This window comes from Silene latifolia, chromosome 8 (genome assembly GCF_048544455.1).
Source record: "Silene latifolia isolate original U9 population chromosome 8, ASM4854445v1, whole genome shotgun sequence".
Taxonomy (NCBI): domain Eukaryota; kingdom Viridiplantae; phylum Streptophyta; class Magnoliopsida; order Caryophyllales; family Caryophyllaceae; genus Silene; species Silene latifolia.
The window spans coordinates 13,666,636-13,690,654 of NC_133533.1; the positions used below are offsets into that span (position 1 = coordinate 13,666,636).

Below are 24,019 nucleotides of genomic sequence, written 5' to 3' on the forward strand. Positions count from 1 at the left end.
CTCTTTGAAATTCTTCAAAGATTTCTCTATTTACCTTATTAAGTGAACATATTAGTGTCAACTTAACTCGTTGGTAAAGATAATGATCAACCTATTTTGGATCGATGATTTACAACCTCGATCTCCTTTTCAACCAAAAGGCACGAGACATCTTGCTTTGAATACAAGATACACATATATCATTAACAATCTAATGGTTTCAAGAGTACTCGATAACTCTTTGCGTTCATCATTCCAAAATTTAAGGTTTAATCTTGGGTTACCAATTTGAGTCTTACATCATCTACATGATATATCTTTCTAGTTTGGTTTAGAATATAATCACCTTGATAATGGGCTAGCCATACATCAAATCGTGGTGTATAGGGTCACAAAAGTGAAACCTCTTTTGTATCTTAACAAGTTTATATTCTTATTTAGAGTTTATGCACTTAATAGTCACAATTAAGTACAACTTTAAATCCAAAAACTAGATTGAGTACACAATTACTCTATCTCTCGATATTATTGTTGCTAGTCGTCATATTCTAATCATCCTATGTATCAAGTACAATGATGAAAACCTCCACTGGTTTCTAATATTGACGAAGTGGTACTAGCAAAATTTATGTTTAATCAAATAAACATTTAAAGAAGAAGGTCCCATTAGATGTCCCACAACTAACTTGTTGATTCTTCAATAATTTGGGGTAGTTTCCTTTCTTGTGTCCAACATTTAAGACAATGGAAACTTTATCGGTCGGGATTGATAGGTTTAGTATCGTTATTTCTTAATAACTTTACTTTTAACATTACCTTGTATCAATTCCATTATAATTTTTACTTCTCGAACCTCGTCCTCATCTTAACGGTTTAAGAGAATGCTCCCACTCATTTCAATGAGTCTTTGCTTTGAGAAGCAAAATTGAATTCATGAAGATTACTCTTCATTTGTTCGTTTTAGTCTTAAAACTTTCAATGAAGTGGTTGCGTTATTTTGGTCAATTACGAATTCTGAAAATCTAATCACCAAAAAAATTTATCGCTTCAAGGTACTTAATTCAATTAAGTATATAAAACATAATCCATTGTAAGTAGAAGTGTTAGTCAAGAATCAAAAACCTGTTTGATAATGAATAACTTTAATCTATACTCTTTACAAGAGATCCTTAGCAATGGTTCGTTTGAGGTTTTAGAAGCAAATTCAAATTTTGTCTTTAGTTACGATGTTTTAATGGAGATTTGTATCAAAATCGAAATGATATCGTATATGAATTGTGGTAAAGAAATAGAACAATATAAAAACGGAATAGTGGAAAACTTAACATTTATCGTTTTATTAATACTTGTAAATAACAAGTAAAGCATTTACATAGTGACCTCTACCCAACTATGATAAATGATTCCGAGATCCAAATTCATTTAACTTGGGCACGGGATAGCCGATGGAACCCTTATCAATATAACTCGGTGGACTAACTCTTTAATCGATTCTACTTTTAGAACTCTCGGTCGATAAAATTACTCTAATATTTATCTATAGCCCGGAACACATGCGGCTACGGTCGCGAATACTTCCGTTGAGCACAATCCAAATTTCGAATAAATGTGTCCATGATCCAAATCCACATCAACTTGGGCACGGGATAGCCGATGAAACCCTCATCAACACGAATTCGGTGGATAGACATTTATCACCCACTTCCCCTACGTAACAAGGTTTGTACCCCGGGATGGCCGAGTGCACTCCCTCATGAAATAGGTTTTCATGGTTTCTACTTTTTGGTAAGGCTATGTATCAATTGTTTAATTTTAGCGAGAGGTCATGTCAATTTATTATCTATCACGTTTTAAGTGAACTAAAGCGGTGAACTACGATAATTGTATTTGACACGGTCGATTAACTCGATGAAAGAAGATGCATGTTTTAGTTATGGCGATTTAGCGATGCATGCGACATAAAATAAAATGCAAGCATAAAAATAAATAAATCCTAGTATGGCCTTTCCTAAAATAGAAAAACTATTTAACTATTACATATTCGGAAACCAACTCCATTGGTCCCTTGAACTTCGGTTGAGGCACGCATCTCAAGGTAACACCGTCTTTATGTATCGCCATTCCTGAAGAAATCCGTCTTTGGGAACTCCTGAATGAATAAAATTACATAATAAATTACATAATTTCCTATTATACATTTGTAACTAAAATAAAATAAATCTATTAAATTACAAAACGGTGATACGAGATCACAATAAAATTACAACCGAATCGATATTCCCATACATTTCGGGAAATACCAATTAAAATCTAAGGCCATACTAAGTAAAATTACATAATTCAAAAATTACATAAAATAAATTATGACAATCATAAAGAAAATGCAGCATTATAATATGTATGAACATGCCCAATTTTATGCTAAATCGCCTTTAATTAGCCAATATCGTATATTACTCGGTTTTTACGGATTTGCGTGATTTCAACATTTTATAATCACAAAAATTACATAAATTCATATTTATGCATAAGTTAATTACCCTAACCTCTTAGGAATCAAAATTTAGTCTTCACTAATAATTTGACCATAATTAACTCATATTTATAAAATTGTTCATTAATGGACTAAAAATTACAAAAATAAGCTATAAACTTCAAATAAATCACAAAATTTCAAATAAATTCAAAATTTGAAATTTAAACTCATGAACATTCTGGAAAAAATACCATGACACTCATAATGTTCAAAACCTTAGGTCAAAAATTTCGAAATTTTTCCGGAAAAACAATGTTGCGGTTTATCGGTTTTAACTAAAATAATCATAAAAACATGTGAAAAATTATATACATTAACTTTTCAATTTTAGATCTGAAAAAGATAATAAAATGCAACATTGGACATTTTTCCTTAGTCATAGATTATGTTTTATTAATTTTTCACTAATAATGTCACTATTTATGCTATTTTTCTTCAAAAATCCATAAATCATGCAAAAAGACTTCACTATAGCCCATTATTTTACACACATCTTGTAAAATTGCATGTGACAACATACTAAATTTATATGACCAGATTCTAAATTTATCTCATATTAACCTATTTTTCACCTAAATCCGAATTTAATAATGAAAAATCCATTTTTCGAGCATAAGAAGTCCAAAAATTATGAAAATTTACAGATTATCTCAAAATAATATATGTGACAACATATCCAAAAATCACTGGAAAATTCGAAGTATAGCTAATTTTAGACCAAAAATGACATTTTTACTCATAAAATCACATTTAAATGCCATTATTGTATAATATGAACAATAAAAATCCGTAAATTTAACCAAAATATCCTAAAACATTTTAGGAACAGAAATTTTAACATGCATGAATTAATTTCGTGATATATCATAATAACACAAATTTTACAAGTTTTATATGTTAATCTTTATAACTCGGAAAAACTTTTAACCGATTTGCATGCAAACAACCATGGCTTTAATTTGTCATAAAATTAACAAGTGATCTTATGCATGCAAACAATATAAAATATAGAGAAGAAATCATCATCTTACATTGGATGTTTCGGTTTTATGGGCACAAGTGAGTTCACCTACTCACTTGTTCTTGAGCTTCCAAATATTGGATGAACAAGGTTCAAATTAGAACCTCTCCTAAAAGCATATACCCAAGATAACCCCTTAATAGATTAATATTATTAGATCTATAATAATAATAATCTTACTAAAAATTGACCCAAAATAATTATTTTGTACTCTATAATTTCGGTATAGAGGAAGGATTTTTGGAGTTTTTATCTCTCTAATTTCATAAGATGTAGAGAGCATTTTTATTTCTCACACTAGAAAAATATTATGCAAAAGTATGAATGAAAAAGATAGAGAAAAACTCTCTCTTTTGCTCTTGGAAAACCGGTGGGAAGGAGGGGGAGGGAGCCAATGCATGGTGAAGTTTTTCTATCCAAGAAAACATAGGCTTGCATGGCTATGGCTAGGTGTAATTATATTGTTTTCCACTCAAAAATACAACATAATTTAAACACCATACTCCCTCCTTATTTTCGGTCCAAATGAGATAAAATGGATTCCATTTTATCTTTGTCAATTTGTCAATTTGTCATATGTCACATGTCACATAAAATTGTTATGTATTTTTAACATATTAAAAATCAACGTATTAATAAAATACGTCATATACAAAATCGACCTAGTAATTCATAATTACTTGTACCAAAAATTTTGCCAATTTATAAATCACAACATCTTGTATTTATAATAATTTATTCATTCAAATGCAATTGTTTCCTTAAACAATAATTTCATCTAAGTAATGAAACAATTCGATTACTTAGACCGTATCTCATTTAATCATACTATAATGAAATACGTAAATTTTACTTCCAAAATCGTCCGTCAATTTTAAGTAATTTAGTTAACCCGTATCGTCATACGATCAATTAAATAATCAATTAAGAGTGTTACCCTTTAGGTATGACCTAAGGGGATCAACTGATCACCACCGTCGCACGACAGTAATGTCAAACTCTAGTCAGCCAATCATTACCGATATGTGTGGACCAGTTGACTGTAAAATATTACATCCCACATGTATTCTTAAAATGAGATTTAATAATGATATTTAAATCATGTGATCGCACTATTGTTGAGGACACATTTCCCAACATACCCGTCCCTTGGGATCCGACCTTTACTTACCTCTTAACTAAGTGTAGTTTGTGAAGTTATAAATATTGTTTTGGTTAGGTGACTTTTGACGACGAGTTTTAACCTCCTACCAAAAATGGCGCCGTTGCCGGGGACGGTGTTAACTTGATTTGATTTTCATTAATTGTTTTTAGTTGTGTCTTTCTTTACCTTGAGGAAGAGCATTTCCTCAAGGTACTTCTCATATTTTTCTCTTAGTACTTTTTGCAATATGGATATTATAGATTGTTTTGTTGAGGACCACTTGAGTATCCCTTTCTTCAAAGACCCCATGCAAGCATTGGAAGCCTTAGAACCGAGTGAGGCCAAAAATAAGCATTGGGAATTGGAAGTAGATCTCCTTGAAGCCGCTATAGCCAACAAAGAACTTACTTATGAGCAATCCGTATTGGTACATGACATTCTTGTGGAAGCATCGTAATCCATTGAAATAGAACAAGCAACCGAAGATCATATCATACAAACCGAGGAGCTAGATGAACTTGTCATGGAATTTGAGTATGATGAGATTAGTGAGCTTGAAGAACAAGTTGAATATGATATGAGAATGGAATGTCTAATGGAAATGGAGCAAGTCCTTAGTGAATCCTCAATAGAAGAAAGTAAGGTACAAATTCCAACTCTAAAACCTCTTCCCCCAAATTTGAAATATGCTTACCTTGATGAATCTAAAACTAAACCCGTGATTATTAATGACAAACTTGATGAGAACCAATTGGAAAGTTTGCTTGATGTGTTAAAACAACATGAAAAGGCTATAGGTTATAGTCTAGATGATATTAAGGGGATAAGTCCCAACTTTTGCATGCATATAATTCATCTAGAAGAGGACCATAGGCCTACCATCCAATCCTAAAGGAGATTAAACCCCCACATGCAAGAAGTTGTAAAAGCGGAGGTTGTGAAATTACTTGATGCGAGAATCATTTACCCTATAGAGGATTCTTTGTGGGTTATCCCCGTTCAAGTGGTACCTAAGAAAAGAGGTACCACGCTTGTAACAAATGATAAGAATAAGCTAATACCCACAACGAAGATCACTGGTTGGCGTATGTGTATTGACTATCGTAAATTGAATTCTGCAACAAGAAAGGATCATTTCCCCCTACTATTCATTGACCAAATGCTTGAGAGGTTAACCTCTAACAAATTCTTTTGCTACCTTGACGGGTATTCGGGATTCTTCCAAATCCCAATACACTCGGATGACCAACATAAGACCACCTTCACATGCCCCTACGGTACCTTTGCATATAGGATAATGCCTTTTGGCTTATGTAAAGCCCCCGATACTTTCCAAAGATGCATGATGAGTGTCTTCTCCGATTATCTAGAAACCATAATGGAAGTTTTTATGGATGATTTTAGCGTTTATGGGAAAGACTTTGACTCTTGCTTGCATAGCCTTTCTCTTGTATTGCAAAAATGTGAAGATGTTAGTCTTGTTTGGAATTGGGAAAAGTGTCACTTTATGGTCAATGAAGGTATTATTTTGGGTCATTTAATCTCGGAAAAGGGTATCGAAGTTGACAAAGTCAAGGTTAAGGTGATAGAGAAACTCCCACCTCCCGTGAATGTTAGAGGGGTGAGAAGTTTTCTCGGTCACGCGGGTTTCTATCGCCGTTTCATAAAAGATTTCTCAAAATCGTGAAACCCCCGCTCAACTTTTGCTTAAAGATGCCCAATTCCAATTCACTAATGAGTGTGTTGAAGCCTTTAATAGAATTAAGGAAGCACTAATCTCGGCCCCGATCATCCAACCACCAAATTGGGAACTACCATTTGAGATCATGTGCGATGCGAGTAAGTACGCCGTTGGAGCGGTTCTTGGCCAACAGGTAGGAAGGGCTTTGCATGCAATCTATTACATAAGTAAGACTCTTGATTCCATCCAAGTGAACTATGATACTACCGAGAAGGAACTCCTTGCCATTGTCTATGCATTAGACAAATTCCGTTCCTATTTGCTTGGATCAAAAGTGATTGTTTTCTCGGATCACCGTGCTCTTCGACATCTCTTGATAAAGAAAGAGGCAAAACCAAGATTGTTGAGATGGATTTTGCTACTCCAAGAATTTGATTTAGAGATAAGAGATAAGAAAGGGGCCGAGAATGTGGTAGTGGATCACTTGTCAAGAATTAGATTTCATGATTAAGAGGTAGAGACACCAATAAATGACTCTTTCCCCGATGATATTTTGATGGCCCTTCATTCACAACTTAAGGAGCATACCACTCCATGGTTCGCCGACTATGCCAACTATATTGTTGGAGGAGTTCTCCCTCCGAATTTGAACTACAACCAAAGGAAGAGATTCTTGTTTGAGGTAAAGAGATACTTTTGGGATGATCCCAATCTTTACAAGGAATGTAGTGATGGACTTTAACGAAGATGCATACCTCAATGGGAAGTTAAAGGTGTTTTGGAAGGATGTCATTCATCACCTTATGCTGGACACCATGGAGCACGAAGAACTATTGCTAAAGTCCTCCAATCGGGCTTCTATTGGCCTACCATGTTTGAAGATGCTAGAGAATTCATTCTCCATTGTGACCCTTCTCAAAGAACCGGAAACATTTCTTGGAAGAATGAGATGCCACAACGAGGAATATTGGAGGTAGAAATTTTTGATGTTTGGAGAACTGACTACCAAGGGCCGTTTGTGTCATCCAAGGGAAACAAGTACATTCTTGTAGCCATTGATTACGTGTCAAAGTGGGTAGAAGCAATAGCTGCTCCAACCGATGATGCCAAGACGGTTACCAAACTCCTCAAGAAAGTTATCTTTCCAAGGTTCGGAGTCCCTAGAGCAATCATAAGTGATGGAGGGACACATTTCCATGAAAAGAAACTCACATCCCTTTTGGCAAAGTATGGTGTTCAACATAAAACCGGCTTGGGATACCATCCTCAAACAAGCGGTCAAGTTGAAGTTTCAAATAGAGAGATCAAACAAATCCTTGAGAAGGTTGTCAACAATACTCGTAATGATTGGAGTATGAAGCTTGATGATACTCTTTGGGCTTATAGGACGGCCTATATGACTCCCATAGGAGCCTCCCCTTACAAGCTAGTCTATGGAAAAACATGTCATTTGCCAATTGAGCTAGAATATAAAGCTTTTTGGGCAATCAAAGCTCTCAACCTTGATCTCAAGCTAAGTGGCCAAAAGAGGATAATGCAAATCCAAGAGTTGGAGGAATTCCGACTACAATCCTATGAGAATGCCAAGATCTACAAAGAAAGGACAAAGCTGCTTCATGATAAGAGAATCAAGCAAAAGGCCTTGCACAAGGGAGACAAAGTCCTTCTATTTAACTCCTGATATCGACTCTTTCTCGGGAAGTTGAATTCTACATGGATGGGTCTCTATGTGATCACCGAGGTAGGAAAATATGGAGACTTTGAGATAAAGTCGGAAGATGGGAACAAATTCAAAGTCAATGGCCAAAGGTTGAAACCATATTATGAAGGAGCATTCATTGGAGAAGTCGAGGTCATCCACCTCGGGCCTCCCCCTTCATGAGAAGATCATCAAAGAGAGATTTTGGTGGAGTCCTCTCTAAACCACCATTTGTAAATATACTAACTCTTCTCACTTGTATTTTTAACTTTATTGCATTTTTATAAGAAACATGATTCTTGACATGAGAGTAGGTGAGGGAGGGTCACTAACCCTTTTTGATGAATGAAGGATTTAGAAATTCAAGTATGGGGAAGAACTCTTATCAATTGAGAAAAAAAAAAGAAGACCAAAAAGAAGAGATTCCCACGGGTAGACCTGAGCCCGTGAGAAAAACAGGCAACCCGAGCGTCCCAATAGGAAGCCGCTCGTCTTGGCATGTATCCGAGCGTTCTGGATACGATCCGCTTGTGGACCATGGAAAAACGCTCCACTCAAATGCTTTTTCAAAACATTTTTAATTTTAAAAGAGTCGCCACTAAATTTTTTAAATGGAATTTAGAAACCAATTTTAGAGATTTGAATCCGTGTGACTTTACGTGTTAGGAAGTTAATTTAATTTCATTAAAACAACACCCAACCCCGCCCGTTGCAATAACGGTCTCTACTAGGTGAAAGATGGCTATTTCGGAAAGATATCGCATGCGTATGCAACCATTGAATTTAAATCCTATCATGCGAATTTCATTCTAAGTCGTTTAAAATGCATTTAACTTCGTCGAAGTGGTTTAGCATGTGAGGTTCATTGATTAAACTAGAAAAACACATCCAAAGAGAGGGATAGGAAGGCTTACGCTTAGCATAAGATGTCTTAACAAACATTAATGGTTAGCTCATACATACAATATAAATTATAAATAAAGTAAATCAAAATCTAAAACATAAACTAATTAAACTAAGGATTAATCAAACAAAGTCAAACAAGGAAGCAAATTAAAACACAAAACCTGGACAAACCCGTGCACTGCACGGATCTGAAATTTTCGAAATATGTCAGAATTGACCCGTGCACCGCGCGGGTTTTGAATTAATACATTGCTAATTACAAAATAAATACTAAATCAATGCAATAAATTACGAAAATCTACCTAAATTAAAATTACAAATTATAGGTCTGGAAAATCATAAAAAACCAATTTTTATATGGTTAAAATAAATACACATAAATTAAATAAACTCGATTTATTAAATTGCCCTATTCCAACACGAGGCTATGTAAATGAGACGGGGTGTACGACCGACCGATATGGCGGATTTCTTTCCCATCTCAAGTCAACGCGGGTGCCGGAATGGTACTTTAACTCATACTCAAACTATTCTAGTTTCGATATTAGTTAAACGATGTTAGACAATGGTTAGTAAATAAACAATAAAAAAAACGAAATAAAAAGGAGAGAAGGGAGTTTTAATGCACCCTCAACCTACATGTATCGTTGACACCGTCTTGGGTCGTAATCGATCGTAGATTTTATCTCGAGGGGCCGTCGTCGACGAAGACAATTAAAATTGAATTTTGAAATCACGAAACAAACACGTTCAAAAGGCAGACTTGAGCAGCGATTTTCAATCGCTCACCACGACTTCGTTTCTTAACGATTTTTCAAACCGAAAGATGTTTTGGAAACTAGAAAGACTGAATTTTGTGAATATGGAAACAAACCAGAAGTTTTAATGGGATTTGTGCACGAGAATCAAGGCCAAAAACCACGACAGAAACTCGAAAACAAGATTTGTGTCCCTGTTTTCGAGCGGCTGTCACGGCTTTAGTTTAGGGTTTTTTTGGACGATTGATGGTTGTTATTTGCAGTATGTTGTGGGGAGAACTTAGAGGAATGAATGTATGGTGAAAGGGGGTATTTATAAGGAGTTTCAAGGGTAGAAGTTGGGCAACAAGCGATCGGGCTCTGTTTCGCATAGCTGCTGTCCATCAGCTAATTCATGGGGTTTTTAGGGTTTGTATGGGGGTTTTCTTGGTGGTTAAGCTAAGGTAATATGGGTAGGATACTAGGGTATGGTGTAGGGTTAATGGGCACGGGTTTGGTAGCTGTTTGGAGCGGGTTTTGGGCTCGGGTCTGAGCACGCAAAACAGGGGGGGCTGCTTGTGTTGCGGGCTGTTTGTGGAGTATTTGGGACGGGAATTGGATGGGTTTTGTGGTGTTCTAGGTGCTGGGTTGTTGTGGGTAATGTGGAGCATGGGTTGGTGGTGATGGGTTGCGGGTTTGGACCAAGTTTGAGTCGGTTTAGAAGGGCTTTCGATGGGCTATACAAACACGGGTAAAGGAAGGAATTGGGTTGTGTTGGGGAGTGTTTAGGACGAGATTTGGGTGTGGATATGGGGGTTCGAACTGGGTTTGAATGGGTAGAGGCCTAGGTTGGTTAGTGTACACGAGATTCGTGCCAACTCGTAAAGAAAACGGGCTCAAAAACCGAGCTATAATCGAGCTCCAAAACGCGTGGTTGAAACGAGTTAAAAATTTTCAAATTCGATTTTCCAAATCAAATAGCACATTAAGATGGATGATTTTTCAAATCAAAAAAGTATATTTTATTTTCAATAAAATAAATTTAAGGAAATAAATTCAAATTAAAACAATAAAATGAATTCACTTAAAACAAGCTTTAATTTAAATATCATTTAAATTAATAAAATACTCCGTCGACAACGCTCATTCCACATCGTAAAACGAACCCAAATAATGACAATGACAACTAATAAATACATGTGTCCTATCATCATCGGGTGTTTGTCGGGTTCTCTATAAATTCCAATATCGACGGATACGGGTATCTACAGAGCCCCTACTTTGACTGAGGCTTGGACAAGGCGAAAGTCAAAGTATACCCCAGGTCCCTCTCGACCTGAGGATTCTGCGGGTCGTTTATAGTCCATTAGACTTGCGTATATAAGCTCGCCATCCATAAGAAGAGATCATACCTGAAACTTCGTCGGGGATTGACTCTTGCTTCTGTTGTGTCAAATTATCATCGTTAGTCATCGACCCATAAATTGCATATATGGTGGGTTGAGCCTTATCCTCGGGCGCCTACATATCCGTTTCTGACGGAATCAAACCCGCGTCGTAGTTCGGCTCGATGGCCTGTAGCTTTCTGCTGCTTCGGCTCGGATGCCAATATCCCATTGTTCATGTGAGTAAAGACAAAACTTGCGATTTGCTTATCAATTTCGCTGTTCTGCTAGGGAGAACGATTCACTGAAACTGACGTTTCTGTTGAGGAAATGTCATTTCCGTAGCATTTTGCTATCGATCTTTGTTAGGAGGATGCCATCCTGTCTGTTTTGTGGTGGTCTCTGGAGCCGACGGCGACAGAGCCCCCAGTTGGAGCATATTCTGCAAATTTAATCATAATATATAGCACGCGATTCACGTAGCGACATTTTGATACTTGAAATGGTCATCGACCGAATTTTGATGGGTCTCTGGAGCCGACGGCGACAGAGCCCCCAGTTGAAAGAAAAGGAAAAGGGGTTATCGACCCGCAGACATGAACATTGGTTAGAAAAGGTGGGTCATTGACCCGAACTTTGAATATCTCGAAAATGATTGGCCTCTTCGAGGCGAGAATTTATTTCAGTTTTCTGGATCCAAATGATTTTTCGAATCAACACATAATTTTATTTTCAATAAAATTAATTGCGAAAAATTATTTCAAATTTCTGGAGTTAAATGATTTTTCAAATCAAAACACAATTTTATTTTCAAAAAAAAAAAAATCGCAGAAGTTTATTTCAAATTTCCGGAGTGAAAGCGACGACCTTTTGACGAAAAGACTCGGACTTTCTGACCCGTAACCAATGTGGGTGTAACCCAATAAAATCCGTAAGTGTGTACGGGATGTTAATTCAACACGAGACGCGCAGGGGATGAGATTGTAAATTAGTCACTTCGGTGCACGAACTATGACAAATTCCGCAAGAGAAATGAGCGAACAAAACCCGGGACGGATGGGGCCCACTTGGCGCGCCACATGGGCCCTACACGGCCGAAATAGAGGAGGTATGGGACTTGCTTTCTTATTTCAAAAAGCTACCAAACTTCCTAAAGCTAGTAGGCTTCCAAGTTTCCAAATTTCCTAGAAGATTTATTTTTCCAAAACCTAAAGGAATTATACTTCCAAAATTCCTCATCTCTTTTCATATATAAGGAAGGGCTAAGGGTTGAGATTTCCCACAATTTCTCAAACAGAAATCTCTCTGCTTAAAAGAATATCTTTCTTAGAAAAAACTAGTCATGAATTCCTTGTTTGGGACCATGAAGGGAACGGCGACGAGAATCGGGGTTTAGAAATCCAAAATCTGAATGCGGCGGGAATTCAACAAATTATTTTCCTGAGGCAAGTCATGATTCAACCCGCATTTCTTAAAGAGTGCCCGAGAGTGTGGGATCCCGAGCATCATGTCTTTGCTTTTCCGGAGGGAGAAATCAGTCCCCTTCCTGAAGAATTTACCGTCTTGGGAGGATGGAGGACCACGCAAGAGCCTGTGGTTCCCGACTTTGTTTCCAACTGGACCCAAAAATACCGCGAATATCTAAACTTGTCGCGTGATGAAGCCCGTACCATCGTCGATGGTGAAAAGGTGGACCTGCTTGCGCTAGTGCATAAATTCCGGCGTGCGAATGACCCAGATATACTGATCATTTATCGACGCCGCGCCTTTGGCCTCATTCTATTGCATCTTTATTGTTACGAGGGGGCGATAGAAATTCCGTCTTATCGCGGCCAAGCTAGACTAATCCGAGTCGTGGAGCAAATGGAGAATGGTGCTAATCCTGCATGGATTATACTAGCTGAGACTATTAAAAGCTTGGATGCACAAAAAGCCAATCCGGATGCTGTATTCATGGGATCAACCCGCCTACTGCAAGTTTGTCTTTCTTCTCTTTTTTCCTTTTTTTTCTCTTTTTTTCTTCGTCTCTTTTTTTTTCTTTTTTTTTTTTTTTTTTTTTTTTTTTTTTTTTTTTTTTTTTTTTTGTCTTTTTTTTTTTTTTACCTGCCTTTTTCTGACTGTCTAACAGGTATGGCTCAGCGAGCGTCTTGGTTTGATTGATCCATCGTTGAAACCAGAAGATTATCATGTCAGAAGTCTCACTAATCGGCGACGGCGCTACGATTCGAGCAAGGATCCGACATTCGGCGAAATATGCTGATTAGCGGAACAGGGTCTCATATTCGCTGGTCCTTACCATGGCTTCATTTGAGCTCACTTACCGGGCTCGCAGATACTGATCATACACGGTATGTCACTTTGTTGGGCTTGGATCACCCTGTCTATTTTTACCCGGACCAAGTGCTTCGCCAATTCGGTCGTCAGCAAATTGTCCCTGCGACGGAGGCTTCACGAGGTCCTTCTTTTGTTATTTCTCAGGGTAGATGTCATACTTGGCTCCATGCGTGGCGCCGAAGGACCGTGTGGCGCATTCCCGAGCCACGCGAGTCTACTTGGGTTTCTCCTTCATATCTTAAATGGACTACAGAACCGGGCCTTAATGCAAGGAAGAAACTACAGAAAGATGATTCCATTGATCGGGAGAAGCATGACAGGGGGTTAAAAAATCGACAATTCTTTATCGGGCCGATTCCGGCCCGACCGAGACCGAGACTAGGCCTGACGAGAACCCTAGGGCTAAACCTGGTGCTCCTATCGTGTGGGACCGACTGGGTACTACAAGTGGTGACGTTCCGACACTTGCAGAGAGACTTGGCCCTCGACCAAGCGTAAAAGAGAGATTGGGCCCGCGAGAAGACAGCGTGGTCCCCCCCGAAGAAACAGGCAAGAATGATGATGGGTGAGACATCGTCTCGTAGTGACGGGACACGCGACCCAACTAAAGATAGGCGGTAGTTACGGCTCTATTATTTAGTATTACTATTATGCTTTTATTTGCTTTCCTGTTAGTTTGATTTGTAATGGGCGTCGCCCGGATTTATCAAAATAAAAGACACGTATTATTTATTAGAAATCCTCGCTTTACGCATTGAATATTTCATTTTTATTGTGGTTGTACCCTTTTCAAGGGTTGCCTACGTATCTCGCTTTTCAATGAATCAAACCGAGGTCGTAGTTCTCTCATAAAGCATTTCAGGCAATGGCAACAAATGCCAAACTTAAAACTTATTCAAATACATCACAATTCAAGTGTTATTTCATAACTTTGAGAGTGAGGTCTTAAGGATAGTACTTCTTCAACTCGATCCGATTCGTTGGATTCGAGAAATCATTTCCATCCAAATCACAAACGTACCGCGCCTCCCCGTGAGTATCTTCTTCACGAGATAAGGACCGGCCCAATTAGGCTTAAACTTCCCTCTTGGATCGACCGGTAATAGAGCCCTTACCGATTTGAGAACTAAATCGCCTTCATTAATTCCCCTAGGCTTCACCTTCTTGTTAAAAGCCCGCTCTATCCTTTTCTCGATAGAGTGAACATGATACAACGCATTCAAACGACGCTCATCAAGTAACACCAACGAATCATATCCGGCTTGGACCCAATCCGCTCCGGACCTGGCTTTCGAGCAAGATGCGCAGGAGGGTACTTCGATTCGACCGTTGTCTTGCTTCCATCCCGTAAACTAGATAGTACGGGGTTGCCCCCGTGGTCGTTTCGATGGATGTTCTATATCCCCACAACGTGAAGGGTATCTTCTCCCGCCACTCCTTGTAATTGTCGACATCTTTCTCAATATAGTAGCCACCGCTTTTGTTAGCGGCCTCCACCGCTCCATTCGTCCGAGGTCGATATGGAGATGACTTATGATGCTTGATTCTATACTTTTCAAGTATAACTACTGTCTCGGCTTGAAAGTGAGTTCCATGATCGCCGATGAACTCGTGCGGCACTCATCGTCCGACGATGATTTGATTTCATTCGAATAAACTTGGCTACTTGCTTCGCATTTAGCACTTTGTAAGACTTGGCCTCTACCCACTTGGTAAAGTAATCAATAGCGACTAGGATATAACAATGCCCTCCTGTTCCAGAAGGGTTTACTTTTCCGATGATGTCGATTCCCCAGGTTGAGAAAGGCCAAGGTGACGTCATGGTGTATAGCATAGAAGGGGGTACATGTTGAATATTCGCAAATACTTGGCAATTGTGACAATGCCGGACATATCTGCGACAATCTGTTTCCATTGTTGTCCAATAGTATCACTACTACAAATACCTTACATTAATGACGCTTATACATTGACGCTTTCATAGAGCGTCGACCTCAAAATTAACCCTCCAATTTAATATTTTGGAAAACCGCCTAAAAATATTTTGGAAGGCGCATTTTCCTCAATTTCACCAAAAACCCCCCTAATAACCCATTCATACAATACGTTTTATTGTCATTTTCCTCAAAGAAAAACCCTAACCCCCTAATCTGGAAAATTCTTCTTCGATCGTCATCAAGGGCGACTACATCTTCCAATCAATTCTAATTCTTCAATTCACAAAGTTACAATCTTCCTATCACGCATCAAAGGTACGGTTCTACTGCTCTATTTTCTAATTTTTTTTTTGTTTTGATTGTATGTATTCTTCTGGAATTTGCTATTGTATTAATACATGATTTGTGAAATTGTGGAGTCAATTCTAATTCTTCAATTCACGTTTATGTTTTGATTGTATATGTTTTCCCTAATCAATCAATTGTTTATTGTTGCTACTCGATTTATAATTAATCAATCGGATTTGGGAATTACCCTCTTCGTGACCTGATCCGTGGTATGATTCGGCCTAGTTGATAGGTCTGCAACACAATTATAATGTGTTTCTATTTCATAAAGTATTTTACTTGTGTTGAAACCTCAAATTCGTAGTAGTGTAGGCTCGCTTTTGTTGCTGGTTTCTAATTGTTGTTTTTGCTGCTAAATGATGCTTTTGTAACTGGTACTTTGGTATCATTGATTATCAGTTTGGAGTATATTTTCATTTCACTTTTACTGCCAACTATCTGCTTAAGATTAAATAGGAGAATTACTAGATAGGCGAATTTGTGAAAGTAATTGTGGGTCGGATGGAGTATCACTACTACAAAAAAAGGCATAGAGAACAGTCGAAATAAGCCATACAGAACGCCTTAGGAGCGTTCTTTAGCTCAGCGTTCTATATTCTTTATAGAACGGGTTGTGGAGGCGTTTTGTATGCCTACCCTTGGAGAACGGCTGCATCTAAGAACAGTTCTCTATTGCCGAAGAATAGAGAACGGTGAGGTCCACTGTATGTTCTCTTTTTCTATGAATAGAGAACAGTTTTCAAAGCCAACAGGTTTCTATTCTTCTTTGATATTTTAAAAAAAAATCATAAAACAAATATTAGCTATTTTATAATATAACCAAATATTATTCAAAGATGTCACAATTAAATAAAAAGATCCGTCAATCTACAAAGATAATAAGATATATTACCTAAGTTAAAATAATTCATATTATCAAGAAAGTTTATACAGTGATTATTATAGTTCAACTTACACCTAATTATATATACTGTACAAATATAGACTACAACAAGTGATTATGAGCACTTAGAGCTAATGCGATGATTTCCTCCGCCTCGTCTCTACTTTCTGAGCCTTAGAAAAACAAGTGCTTTCTGATATCTTGCACTTGCATGAGCACCCATGATAGGAGTGTACTTACATAGCAAAAAACTATATCAGCAAGGAAGCACGGTCTGCCAGGCCATTTTACTGAGTTGGGTACTTGGGTGTGTTCATCTGCAATCGTGAGACAGAGCAAGTGGAGAGAAGAGTTAAAAAAAAACAGTCAAACATTTAACACAAATAAGAATCAAAAGAAGTTCACATTCAAATGGGTGATAAAGAACTCGGGGTCATTAACAAGGAGGGAGAGAATCGAGCTCACCAGGTTACCCATGGCGTAATGTGAAGCATTAAAAAAATAAATTACCCAGTTATACTAAGCTTCAATACACGAAAATGTGAGGCAAGGAGAAACATTGGTCTAACACTCTAACCCAATTTTAAGTTTGGGATAAGCTTAGAATCAGCCCCAAGTAATTGAGTACACTTCATAAATCTGTCAATTTCAAGCATAAAACTCACCTAACTGAGCATCCATAATAAGCGTGACTTTTCCCAGAAAATTACAAGCAGTCTCAGAGATCTTAACATAAATATCAAGCCAAACACACCCTTTAAATATGAATGGCAATAGTGTAGAGCTTAAGCCTAAATTTGTACTAGCAATTCACCTAAACTGTCTCATAATTGAGTAAACAAGCAACAGATGCTACATTTCGCCAATTCAAAGTCATCTTTAAGCTTTCAAGCTCCAAATGCAAAATATTAAGTTGGGGCCATAATACTCAGTTATACAGATTGAAGTGTATAAGCCGTTTTCTTAACAAATAAGTCCTGACACATACTCCTACTAATTCACACAGTTAGACAAACAATCATCAAACTTATTCCGTCAAGAAAAGCAATATGCTTGTACAGCTGATAACAGGCTTGGTGTAGTATCATAACAAAATTTGTTAATTCACTGACAAGCAAAAAAAAAAAGTACAGTATATACATAGATAAGAGATTTTATGTCAATAATGTGCATCTAGATGTGTATAAAGACGTCAATAACATACGTATATATACAATCACGACATTATTCACATCCATCATAATGCATACCTTTAAAGGAACCCAACACATAAAACAATTATCTATTTACCTCAACTTTGAGAGTAATAAATCCGGAAATCGCTTAACACTCCAAAGTTGACTTGTAATCTGAACAACAAGTGAACTAAATAAGCTAATCGTTGAAGGTGTAATCTTTATCAATTAACAAGAGTTTCACAGTAGTAATGAAAAGGCACAATTGACAAGTTTTGGTTTGATTCTCATCTTATTGAACTAAACCAACAGTACACTTGATAACAATGATTTTATAGGAAGTCAAAAATTAGAACTTTTTGTAATGATATCACCAACTATATCCATTTCTGAATATCAATTGAGATCCCCAAATTAAACATAACCCTAATTTCTTCTTAATCAAATAAAAATCCCTCATTCAAATATGAATTTAAACAATCTAAAACATATTCATTTCCAAGTGATCGAAGTCAACGGAAAAAAACATACTCCACAGTATTAATTAATGAATGAACAGTATGAATTTCCAAAAGTAAGAAAAAGATGAGAATTAGAAGTTAATATTTGTACCATCGGTGGCGGGATCTGGTTTTGGCGGTGGCTGGGATCTGATTTTGGCGGTGGCTCAAAAGTCGGCTGTGTAGTATCCGTGTCGAATTGACGTCAATCCCATTTGAGAGTGGGCGAGATGATGGTGGTGGAGATGGGTTGGTAAAACTGAAATTAATGGTAAAGGGCGAATGAAGAGAAGTTTGGGGAGGGGGGCGCTTATGATGAGAAAACGGTAGTGGATAGAGAACAGTTAAGTTCAACACATGTTCTCTGTACTTTCAAGAAAACGCTCATTCAACCGAGGCGTTCTCTATTTCTCAAAATAGAGAACAGTTCGGTTAGACGACCGTTCTTTTTACTTGTAAAAAACGCTTATTTAACTTAACCGTTTTCTATGTTGCGTTACTTATTCCCTTAATTGTTTTGTATGCCTTTTGGAAACTGTCAGGTTGCTGCTATAAATATTGTTATGGCTGCTTTGACAAAGAATGTTGGTGTGTTCCCCAAGGAGCGTGCAATTGTGGATAAGGAGCGGGCAAAAGGTTGTTATATGTTAGGTCCATATCTACTCTCTAAGTTGCTGGCTGAAATACCTATTGGAGCAGCCTCCCCTTTGTTATTTGGCTCCATTCTTTACCATATGGCTCGTCTTCATCCTACTTTGTCTAGGTGAAGTTTTATTTTCAAGTTCTGTGGACCAGTTGTTTGATTGAGAGAATTTGGCTAGTACTGCTCTGTGATCTGTCTAGAATTAACTATCTGCCCAAACATTTAAGTTTATTGACTTCAATACATGATTTTGCCAGCTGTGAGATTAAATGGGGGCCTCTTTGAGGTTTCGGATTAAGATTATGCTTCCAAGTTTGACTTGTTGGGAATATAGCTGTGTATGTCTTCAGCTACCACTTTTCCGTCTATTTTCAATACCACCCTATGTGAACTCGACTCTTTAGAATATTTATCATAATAAAGGTTAAACTTGCAACGTCTTTGACAAAAAAAAAAGCCTTGACTGCTATTACTTGATTTAATATGGGAAAGGTGCCTTAGTTGAACAAACTTCCATTCTGGTTATCTTGCTTAAATGGATGTCTATGTTTATTGTGATTAATGACTATTCACACAACTTTTTCTTCATATTTATGTATTCTGGATGCTACTGCTGTTGAGGACTATGATGACCTTATCATGACATTTAGATTGCCTTTTAGCATTCATTGACACCCAAAAGGGTTATGTATTGTGAACTAAACAATAGAGGACACGGTTGAAAAAACTCATTTTTTGTTTTAAAACGAAGTGTCCAAGTATCATACCCCATTATGTCTCGTTTGGTTAGTTTATAAACTCAAACTCATTGTCTGATCAGCATGTATATCTATAAAATCAAGCAGCAAAAATTTGTTTAGTATGTGATTTTCATCTAAAATTATGATCAAGCAGATCGGACCCAAAAAAGGCGCGTGAAATGTGGTTTCTTACCAGGTTCTACACAACATCAGAAGCACAAATAATAGGGCTCATTAACATAGTAGTACCTGTGAGTTTCCTTCAGCTGTTTAACATTAAAATACATATATACATTTGGATGTTAATAAGTATCTAATGCGGGTTTGCATCCGAGTGTTAAATTTGACTATTCATGAAAAAAAGTCTGTATTGGCTTGGAATGAAGGGTCATATTCTTCTCGAGCGCCTAATATCACACGGGTAGTTCAGTTGAAACTTGGATTTTATAATGCTATTCTTAATGATTTATGGTGTTTTTCAGTTGGAGAATTTGGAGAAAGAGACGGTAAAATGGTGCAGAGAGATATTACGGAACAGTCCGACAGCAATCAGGGTACTCAAATCTGCTCTTAATGCTGTTGATGATGGTCATGCTGGACTCCAGGTACCTCTTCTTTACAATCTTCCAGTTTTGGACATTCAATTCTTTGCGTTATTCAGGACTGCTCTCCGTCATACTATCGAGTTACTCTAATTTCTGCATCATTTAATTAATTAGTTAATTTAATTTTACGGAAAGGAGATTAAAGTTTATATCTGGTTATTCTAATTTCCGCATCTTTGATTTTTAGAATTGATTGAGCTCATCTCGTTTTTTCGCATGTATTATCATAAGACCCATATCCTACTATGTGCAGGTTTTAAAGATCCATGTATGGTTGTTTACTTATGTAGTTTCTTTGTTTATTTCTTTTCAATTTCAGGTAAACGGAACTAGAATAGACGAACCTAAGGGTTTAAACTTGTGTTACACTGGCAATGATACAACATCAACTATCATTTAGGTTGTTAACATTCTTAAATTTATTGATTTCAACAGAAGTATTTTTCTTTCTTTTACTTTGTTTCTAAATTTTCTCAAGATGCTGCTCAGATGTCTTTTTCTAATATCAACTAGTATGAATTATTAATATACCCTCACATGATTAGTTTATACCTATTATAAGTAAATGTTTATCATTTGTAATTATTTCTTTGGTGTAAATTTTTTCAGAGGGTTGATGTGATAAACTTGGTTTTGATGAAAATTGGGTGTTAAGTGATATTAATTTCCCAATTTTATTGATGTAATTATGTAAGAGTTTTGATGTTGTGGATATGGGTTTGATGGAGATTCGTAAATAAGATTAATTCTAAACCAAATATGCGAAAACACCCAAAATAGGAATTTAAGCCTCTTGTCGCATCATGTTGTCGCTACGTTATGCTTGTTGGTTGTAATGTTAGTTTTTGAAAACGATTATATAGTGAATGAGTTTTTGCAAAGGCTTCGCTTCGATGGTGCGAAAACACCCTGGTATATTAGTCAAGATCATGTTTCATGGATTTGTGTTAACACTTTTTAGACCTTCTAATTGATAGTTCTGCGATTTCTTTAAAATTAGAGTTTAGTGACTTGCTAATACGTACGCTTACTTTCTCAATGATACGTGTTCTTTGGCCTATCTAATCATCAATGTTTGAGGATTAGAATCAGTCGAGTAGCTTTGATTCTTTGAGGATGAAGTATTTATATCTTGAGTTAGTATATCTTCTAAACTATGGTCAACCCTTTTTATATTAGCGATTCTTTGGATAAATCCCATACTTCTTTGTCTGAGCTGATTCAGTGTCGTTTTTCTGACCTCACGTTTATTTGATGTCCAGAAAGAGCATTAATTGTGCAACTAAGGTTGCGACGATCTCCTTCAAAAAACATGGATATCAAACACATAATATTACGATGATCTGCATCTCCCAATTGAGGTATTTACTTGTTTGTTTGATATAGTTTTAGAACTTTCTGCCATATTTATTCAGGTAAAATATGGTTTTTTATATGGAGACATATACCATATTTTTAGCAAAGCACGTCATTTTAGATGAAATTGAGGAGTCTTTACAACCATTTTGATTCTCATGTATTCATTTCATCACCCATTGGATGGTGATCAAAAGGTTAATTCACCTGTCACTTTTATTTAAGCATAACCTTAGTCTTTGTCGTCTCATGAATATAGTTAAAGGACTTGTGCCCATAGTTATATGACGATATTTCTGTCAGGTCTTTTAGATCTATCAATATCACTGTATGTATTGCTCAACAAAAATCTCTTTATGTATATTTTAGTGTTTACTCAATAGAATATTGGTCTTTTTTGGACATGTTATGTACAATGACTAATAAATGGTTAATGTTGCAGGGACACAACCATTATTTTGGCAGCAAGTCGAGGTGCAGTAGTAGGAGACGATGATTAGAATGGCGACGAGTTAGATTGTCATGCATTATATAGATTTATTTTTTGGCAAAATTTGTGTAGTAGATGGATGTATAAACACGAGTAAACGACTATGTTTTGTGGAAATGTTGGCTCTTGGAGTTAGCTTGTCTAGCTAGTTTATAAAGTACTATAAAGTACGTACTAGTTTATATTAGTTAAGTTGTGAATGCTAGTACGTAATTGTCACGGAGACGATATATGTATCAAATGTATGATTATTTATAAAAGTACGTGGGTACGTACTACTTCGTTATATATATACTGAATTATATTTTTTTATGATTTAGTAATAGTTAGTATAGTACTACTGCTTATAGGTCTATTTAACAAATTCTCGAAAATCTAAAAGCAAATTTATACCGTGACAATAAGAAATGTCAATATATAAATAGTTGACGCTTAATTCCGTCTCATTGAGTGACACATAAAAGCGTCAATAGATGCTGAAGACACTTAAAAGCGTCAAATTTGTTGACGAATAAAAGCGTCAATAGTGAATGGAGACGCTTAAAAACGTCAAATTTGTTGACAAAAGAAAGCGTCAATAGTCCATAAAGACGTTTAAAAGCGTCACATATGTTGACGATAAAAACCGTCAGTAATCACTGAAGACGCTTAAAAGCGTCAAATTTGTTGACAATTAAAAGCGTCAATAGTCCATGAAGACGGTAAAAAGCGTCATAATTATTGACTAAAAAAAGCGTCATAAAATACCGACGGCCCAAAATTTGACGCTTTTATAAAGCGTCGATAAAAATAAAATTGACGCTTTAAAGCGTCAAAAAACGCCTGAAAAAGCGTCACCAATGCAAGGTATGTGTAGTAGTGTATCCTAACCTCATGATCTTCCGAACTAGCATGTGGGAGTTCATATGCGGCCCACATTCCCCGTCGTGGACTTTTTCCATGACCTTTTCTGACGTTGTCTTGTCGACGCATCACAACAGACACCCCTGTCTTTGTCTTCTTATACAATTGTCCATCGTTAGTTTTAACGAATTGGGCGGATAACATTCGCAATGCACGCTTTCCACGTGTATCGAGGTCTCCAGGGGTATTCTCCTGCTTCTTTGAATCTCACAATGGATGCATACCAAGGTTCGGCCGCTTTCCTCGGCATCATCGACGCATTTATATAAGCCGGTGAAGACCTTCGTTCGACACACAATGGCATGCTATCCATATGATCGTGGATGTTTATCAACGCCGCCGCTTTTGTGATGCGTCGTCGAATCGGTTTTCCTCCCTTGGGAGGTACACGTATCGCACCTCTTCGAAGAGTTTTTCTAGCTCTTCTATCTTAGCCTGGTAGGGTGCCAGGCTGCTACTTTTGATCTTCCATGACCCCGTCACTTGATTAATGACCAAGGAGGAATCCCCGTGTACTGTCAACTTCATGACTCCTAACTTGTTAGCGCTCTGCAAACCAAGTAGGCATGCTTCGTATTCCGCGGCGTTATTTGCGACGGCGAAGTCCAATTTGATCGAAACTGGTACGTGCTCTCATCTCGGTGAAATGATAAGGACACCTATTCCGCATCCCATGTTATTCGAAGCCCCATCGAAATATAGATCCCATACATCATCTTCGACATGGACAATATCCTCATCTGGGAACGACCAAGTGTCAACAATGTCAGTTTCTTCGACTGGATTATCGGCCAAGAAATCGGCAACGACCTTTCCTTTTATCGCTTTCAGCGGCACGTATTTGAGATCGAATTCCGATAGCATGAGGGTCTATCTTGACATTCTGCCGTTTAGCACCGGCTTTTCAAACAAGTACTTGATGGGCTCCATTATGGAATATATACTCACACTGTAGCTGAGCATATAGTGACGTAGCTTATTCGTTGCCCAGACTAAAGCTAGGCATGTCTTTTCTAA

At 37.1% G+C, this 24,019-nt stretch overlaps 1 protein-coding gene and 1 long non-coding RNA gene across 3 annotated transcripts; one reads left to right on the plus strand and one right to left on the minus strand.

The window, feature by feature from the left end:
* The first annotated feature begins 15,492 nt into the window (after positions 1–15,492).
* LOC141596426 (uncharacterized) lies at positions 15,493–22,305 on the plus strand. Of its 2 annotated transcripts, XM_074416580.1 has the most exons (7): positions 15,493–15,674; positions 18,808–19,028; positions 19,803–19,899; positions 20,131–20,253; positions 20,573–20,653; positions 21,516–21,614; positions 22,052–22,305. In XM_074416580.1, exons 2-5 carry the CDS (start codon positions 18,829–18,831, stop codon positions 20,651–20,653), a joined length of 501 nt encoding a protein of 166 aa, XP_074272681.1. In that variant the 5' UTR covers positions 15,493–15,674; positions 18,808–18,828; the 3' UTR covers positions 21,516–21,614; positions 22,052–22,305. The 2 variants fall into 2 exon arrangements, with proteins under 2 accessions (XP_074272681.1, XP_074272682.1); XM_074416581.1 differs by lacking the exon at positions 20,573–20,653 and having other exon boundaries at positions 15,500–15,674.
* LOC141596427 (uncharacterized) lies at positions 16,555–18,600 on the minus strand. The gene is made up of 3 exons (XR_012522481.1): positions 18,378–18,600; positions 17,881–17,939; positions 16,555–16,907 (listed from the first exon to the last, which is right to left on the minus strand). It is a non-coding gene; the product is annotated as an uncharacterized LOC141596427 (long non-coding RNA).
* Positions 22,306–24,019: the final 1,714 nt, after the last annotated feature.